We start from the raw sequence: 7,434 nt of genomic DNA on the forward strand, positions 1-7,434 counted from the left end.
GCATTTTGGCAGTCAATTCATTCAAGCATCGCAACTCAAGATCTAAATACTCTAATTTAACGCATGCAGTGCTTATGCTATCTACTTTAGGCAACAGGCCATTAGTAAATCTAAAATTAGCTTGTGGGCGGCAAAATTTTTGGCGTTTGCGTTCAATTCGCACGTGGGAAACGGGAAAAGCTCGGGTGAAATGTGGCGGATTACTCACCGGTCAAGTATTTTCTTTCCTGGAAGCTTGGAATATCGGTCAGGATTGTTTGTGGTGAATCTTTTGTAGGGGTCACAGATCGTGCCCTATGTCGCAGACGGACTGTAAAGAAGGCTCTGTCGGTGCCAAAACGGTTCCTGGCCAAAATGCAGTAGGTGCCCACGTCGTCCTGGGTGGCCCTTTTTAGGGTCAGTCTGTTGTAGTCGTCGGATATTTCTCTACACGTTCTGAAGGTGTTCGTTATATCGCGAAGGCCCTTCATCCAAATTACTGGAAAGAGATAAATGTACAGTTTAAAATAAACTTCAGGCTTCTCCTTGGACTAAAATTTGTTTTGTTTTTTGTAATGAAATAACTGAAGGTTTTTGAGGTCGGAACAAATGTGTTGTAAACATAAAACCCATTTTAATGTAATATGTATAAAAGAACGTCAAATTTTATTGTTGTTTTTATTTTAGTATAAATAGCTGTGGGTGGGTGCAAGCTAGAGTCAAAAATCAAACAAAACTATTAGATAATATTTTAGGGCGATGAAATTTAGAAGACAATTGTCTACCTTTTTGTATTTTACTATTTTAATATCTGAATTTTATTTCATTCATCGTTGTAGCGCATTGCTTGAAATAACCGCCGGGTCATAAAATAAGATTTATCTGACAGGATCTACACAGACTTTCAGATTTGTCGACAATGGGCGGCGAGTGTGACAGACAAATGAGAATTTTATTATTTTTTTACTGACCTGGCACATAAGCAGTGTCTAGTCATTCAGATTTACATCACAATTTGTAAGGAGATCCACCAGAACAAGAGTGTGTACAAATTGATCATGTTTTATCAACTATTTTTCAGTAAGAAATCTTTTCTTAGAAATCGAAAAATTACCTCCACAATTCCAAATTTCAATTTGATAACTCCAATTTCCAATTTCACAATTCTAAATTTTAACTTTATAACTTGAGATTCCAATTTCACCAAATTGATATTTCAATGTAGATTTTACAAGTTGAATTTTACAATCTGTAACCAGGAATTTTGATTTTAAAACTGAAGCAATATTTGTGTGAAATAAAAATGGGAATTAAATTTTTTCACAATGTAAACTGATTTGTCATTTATTTGTGAAGTAGGCACTTATTAGGTCAACAAGTGCCCTTTTAGATAAACTAACATCCTATTTCTTCGCAAAACTAACATTTCAGACGCCCGTTGAATTTTCTAACCTAAAATCTTAAAAGCCGTTTTGAGACTGAAAAAAATGCTAAAAATGACAGATTTTCTTTTGACACATCCCATTTTATTGAACACAGGGGTATGTATTTTTTCCAATTTTACATTTAGAAATTCGAACGTTACTATTAACAATTCTGTCTTTAGAAATTGAAATTCCAACCTTACTGTAATTTCAACGAGAAACTCAAAATTATTTTTTTCTAGCGTCATAAATTCAAATTTCAACTTTGTATGAAACTGGAAATTTCCAATTCGTGGGCCAAAATGTAATTTGACATGCAAGGCATTCAATTCAAACATATCTATCGAAACCATTTCAAAATTACTATTTTGGAGAGGTATAAATCTGACAGAGAGAATACACAAAAGAAAGTTTATTAAGGAGAACTTGGACCTACCACTTCAGCACCGGACATGAATGATATTTTGTTTTTAAATTGGAACTGTTCCCTTACTTCATTTTTGGTACTGACTTTTTAAATTTGAATTTGCTTAGTAATTTTTTGCTTCCGAAGTAAGGGAAGGAATTATTGGAATAGGGTTTATCGGACGAATGGTTACTTTCATGTTTCAGGACCCCTAGAGTATGAAACAATAGTTCTTTCATTTCCGTCTATCTGTCTGTCGTCTGTTTGTGTCGATTTTTATTTGACAGCTTATCTCTGAAATTACTGAACCGATTGTTATCAAGTTTTACAACTACTTTAGAAATATAGATGGTAAGAAAACGCTAACCAAAATGTGTGTAATCAAACCAATCCACAAAATTTTGCATAGTAAATTTTATTTAAATTTTATAAAATAACACACTCTTGCCCTTGCAGTTTATGAATCCGTCTTGATTTTTTACGGTAGTCATCCAGATTTTTGTAAAGAAAACCAAAACTTTATAACAATATTTTACAATTATTAAGTTTAACTCTGAAACCGAATGCTCTGAAATCTTTGAATGGTTTTAAAGTTATCATAAGCATGGTAAATCGTAAAATGTGCAAAATATTATTTTTTTACTCTGTCGCTGCTGTTATGTATTATATATATTTATATATGTATTATTTATTGATCAAATCTCAAGAACGGCACAACCCAGTGTCTTATTAACTAGTATTACACTGCACCTGCCCGAATTAGCATACGTGTCCTTGCTGAAATGATGTTGATTGGAACATTTTCAAATGGGAAAATTCGCTAATACAGGCATAGCCTTGCCCTATATCAATGAATTCATATTTTTGGAATAACTGTTAATCCGTTTGTTACCGTGGCTTGATGCCAAGGATACTCCAGACCAAATATAAACAAGTGTGTTTTTGTAACATAATATATTGGAATCATAGGCAGTGGCGAGATACGAGTAATTCAAATCTCATACATTAATGATTTAAGAAAAACAAACTCTACAAGAAACTCTAAAAAATATAAGTATATAAGATTTGATTTAGTTTCTTACACTGTTACTTGTATTACTTATATATGAATATTTGTTTCAATGAATACAGGGTGTCTCTTGTATTTGATACAGCTCCTGGAATTTTTTTATTTTTAAAGATAAACCTGTAGTTCCTTGAGCAAATTTGTCAATCATTTTAAAAGATCTGTGTGAACCGTAAATGAGGTCAATTTTATTTTTTTATGGAACAGTAGGTATATTTTTTATAAATAGAAAGATTGATTTTTTGGAAAAAATCAAAAGCAACCAATATTCTAAAATCATACTTAAAAAATTATTCAATAAAATAGACGAAAAATTCATATTTACTGATGACAATAATATCACAAATAAAAGTCCGCAAAACGATTTTTATTTTTAATTTTTCAAAGAAGCCGGATTTGTTGGACTGTATTTCAGGGCTGAGGGAATTCTTGTTGAAATAACTTTCAACCAATTTTTTAAAATTTCTTCTACAGGTTGACTCAAAAACTAAAGAATTAATTTATTATTTTATTCATCAAATTATGAACGGTTCACTCCATTTTCCAGAAAATTTGAGAATATAGTTAGTACTGTTATTATTAGTATTACAATGCATCTATACAAATTGATAAACTTGTCCTTACTAAAATGTTGATGATGTCATTACAAAATTTTGTTATGGAAAAACTCACTTTACCTTTACTTTAATGCTCCACACATATCATTATTTTAACTTAACGGCGGTTATCATATAAAAAAATAAAATTTCCAAAATTACATTTTTCTAAGATGCCATATTGATGCTTCAAGGGCGAGGGAAATTCTGTTTATATAACCTTGACCAATTTTTATGTAATCTGTTGTAAATTTCATACTATATTATCAAAATAATAATCTTTAAAACTAATAAAAATTGGTCGAAGGTTATTTCGACAGAACTCTCCGCACCCTTGAAGTACCTACAATAAAAAACATCCAGCTTTTCCCAAAAAATTGTAAAATTTGATTTTGTGAATTTTATTTCTTTTTATGAGAACCCGTAGAAGTTAAAATAAAGATATGTATGTAATGTTAAAGTAAATGTAAAGAAGCGTGCTACGGGTATATTTCAAATAAGTTTTTACTTTATAAGCTTTCGTGATGACGTCATCAACAATTTTGCAAAAATACGTAAATCAATTTGGGTGGGTAATCGTACTAATAATAACAGTATTGTATTCCCAAATTTTAAGGAAAATGGAGTGACCCGTTCCGAGTTTAATCAATAAAATAAATTGACTTATTCATTAATTTTTTTGAGTCACCCTGTATAAACAATTCTAAAAACTATTAATGGAATGATAAATCACAAGTAAACTCATCATATTTTATATACTTTAGATAGGAATTATTTGACAAAATTTTGAGATGACGACGTCAATTTTTTGGGAGGGAATAAACGAATAAATTTTGAATAACGATTTACTATAATTAAGATAACCTTACGTTTACAAGATTTCAGAGCATTCGGTTTTGTAATTTCAAAGTTAAATTGCAAAATGTTGTTAAACAATTTTAATTTTTTTTCCAAAAACCAAGATGTCTCATACAGCACAAGTGCAAGAGTATCTTATTTTATAAAATTTTAAAAATTATATTAATGTAAATTTTGGAAATGACGTCACCCCATTGATGGTGGGGATGATTTTGGTGAGCGTTTCACCATCTAAATCATATTTCTAAAATACGTACAAAATTTGACAACAATCGATCCAGCAGTTTCGGAATATTATCTGTTTAATAAAAATCCGGATAGATGACAGACAGACAGACAGATGGTAATATATAGTCCTTCGTACTCTAGGAGTCATGAAAGGTCGAGAAAACATAAAAGTAAAGAGTAGGCCGACGGACTCGATGACAATACTTCGTTCGCTTACGTTCGGGAAGTAAAAAACTGGAATTTAGCTAATAATAATAATAATAGTCTGTGTACAGTATATTAAAAATTAAGTTGAAGGTTAGTTAAAATAATTGCCTTTTATCTTAAAAAAAAATATAAACGGTCTTTTTGAAGTTTGATAAGATAGTAAAATAATTAGGAAATACATTGTTTAAAATTTGTTTTTATCATTTTATCCCCTCTAGAAAGCTGATGACATCTCAAAAAAATACATATAATGACTTAACGAATCAATCAAATTAAATACGTTACCGAATATCTATCTCAGAACCCGCTGATTTAATTTTGTATCATCGCCAAAAGTTCAAGAGGTCGATGTGGTATTTGTTATCTTAAATAGAGGGAAGTTATTTGTAAATAAATTAAATTTAAACATTGTCACTAGTGGCTAATTTCATGTTTTTTCCACGCGTCACATCTTATAGAATACGGGAAAATCTCCGTTCCATGTCTGTTGTACGTGTATTTATTGACGATTTTATCGAACAGATCATTTCTAGAACTACTGAACCGATTACTTTGAAATAGCTTGTATGTAATTATCTAAAGACGGTTAAGTACTAAGCAAAACCTTTATACAAAAATACTTACCCTTACTTTTCAGTGCAAGTAAGTATATGGATTGCCTTAAAAACAATTGGTTTAATATTATTTAGGCAAAACTTCCCTTACCCCTGAACCAAGTCCAACAATTCTAGCTTCATTGAAAAATTATAAAATCTGCTTTTGCGAAATTTTGTTTATTTTATGATATAAGTTACAAAAATGTATATACAACACCCGTTACAATGTAAGAAAAAAATGTTCCATCAGGAATTGGCGACCTCCTTTATGCTCGTTGGTAAAATAAAATATTACTATATAATTTGAATTTTTTGTGGAAGAATTTGGGTGCTTAAGATAAAAACTCAAGGCGGATTCATAAAATACAAGTACATGAGTTGTTATTGTTTAAAGTTTAAATGATGTTTACCAAAATAACGACGTTATCAAATTTTTATTGGGAATGATTAGGCAAATTTTGGTTAGCGAATTACCATCTGTACGATATTCCTACGATACAATACATACAAAATTCGACAACAATCGGTCTGGTAGTTTCAGAGATTATTTGTTTAATAAAAATCGACATATAGACAACAGACAGATAGGCGAAATTGGAGACATATTTTTTCATTCTCTAGGGGTCATAAAGCGTCACGAAAAAAGAAATTAGTCATTCACCGGATGAATTCGGGAAGTAAAAAAAATGGACTATTTTTTAATTTCACGAGGGAAACAGTATTAATTTAATGAATATAGTTAAAACATTACTAAATGGCATTTATTCTGTCCCTCCACAAAATCTTCAAATTCCCGAATTCTGATCCAAAATATGTCAGAGGAAAAGGAGGTGACAATATTAAATATTCTAACCTGTATTTCATGAGATATTGTTTCTCTTGTCTTATAAAAATAATGCTTCCAAATGATTGAATATATTGAATATTGCATCTCATAATTAATCAAAGTTTGTAATTCAGCAGTCCAGGTGACAAAATTGGAAAGAACAGTTTTGGTATTAAAATAAAATATTAATACATACTGATAACAATTTCCTTTTTTCGGCGTTTATTATTTGCTTAAATTATGATGTACGAAAGTCCGCGTGTATGATTTGTAATCGTAATTTTTAAAATAAATGTGGTTTTATTTTACAATCAGCAAATTTAAACATATGTAGATAGTTTACGTGCAACACTCACATGTATTTGCGCAAAACCATAATTTTGTATTTGTCCTTCTCACCTAGAATACTGTGTACTCTGGCTGCCAAAAAGTAATGGATTAGACAGACGTTATTAAACACCTGTTAAACTACATATTTGAGTATCTTGAAATAAAAGCTTTACGTAATATATTGTACATAGGTTGCATTATATATTTTTTTATAAACATAAATGTGGACGTTTTTAAAAATACAAGGAATTTCAATAAAATTCTCTCCTAACAACACCGTCGAGGTTAATTTTGAACGTACCTCAAATATTTGTTCTTCAAATATCTTTGCGCTTAAACTTCGATAAAAATTAAATATTTTCTAAAATTTTTAGTGCGTCACACCACTTTTATTGTTTAATAAATTATAAAAGAAAATTTTCAAGCAGATACGAAAAATTGAACTCAAATAGGTCAACAGTCAAAATAACAATTACGCGATAATAAAATGAGGAATCAAATTCGTCCAAACTGTTGTATGCATTTATGAGCCCACCCACATTTTAGAAACAGAGTTAAATATACCACATTTTGTGCTTTTCAAAAATTTTGAATCATGTTCATGTCCTGAAATAAGGCTGCAGAAAAAAATAGACTTGACAGCATACAAAATCGGTTTTCATTAATTTTCATAAATTTTCTTTCTAGAATTCGTAATGTCACCTTTATTGCTTAGAATTTTTTATAAAACAGAATCATGTGGCATTCCAAAAATATTTGTTACCATAAATACGAAGGGTAGTAACCAATACAAATTGATGATTTTGTTGAAGTTGTTTATGGTGGTGTCACATAATTTTACTTAGTACCTTATGAAATATATAGCGAATAAAACGAAAAAGTTCTAAAACGAGACTTAAGGTAGTAACGCTTGATAAC

General features: G+C 30.2%; 1 protein-coding gene across 3 annotated transcripts in view; it reads right to left on the minus strand.

Annotated features, from left to right (window-relative positions):
• Positions 1-7,434, minus strand: part of LOC135135027 (titin-like) — a 148,485-nt gene that overhangs the window by 85,999 nt on the left and 55,052 nt on the right. For all 3 annotated transcript variants that reach the window (XM_064063964.1, XM_064063965.1, XM_064063966.1), the window contains one exon: positions 209-478. In XM_064063964.1, coding sequence (XP_063920034.1) covers positions 209-478 — 270 coding nt within the window. The remainder of the gene's footprint in view (positions 1-208; positions 479-7,434) is intronic.

This window comes from Zophobas morio, unplaced genomic scaffold, assembly GCF_036711695.1.
Source record: "Zophobas morio isolate AGI-343-1 ecotype UQ-CSIRO unplaced genomic scaffold, CSIRO_AGI_Zmor_V1 ptg000024l, whole genome shotgun sequence".
Lineage (NCBI taxonomy): Eukaryota > Metazoa > Arthropoda > Insecta > Coleoptera > Tenebrionidae > Zophobas > Zophobas morio.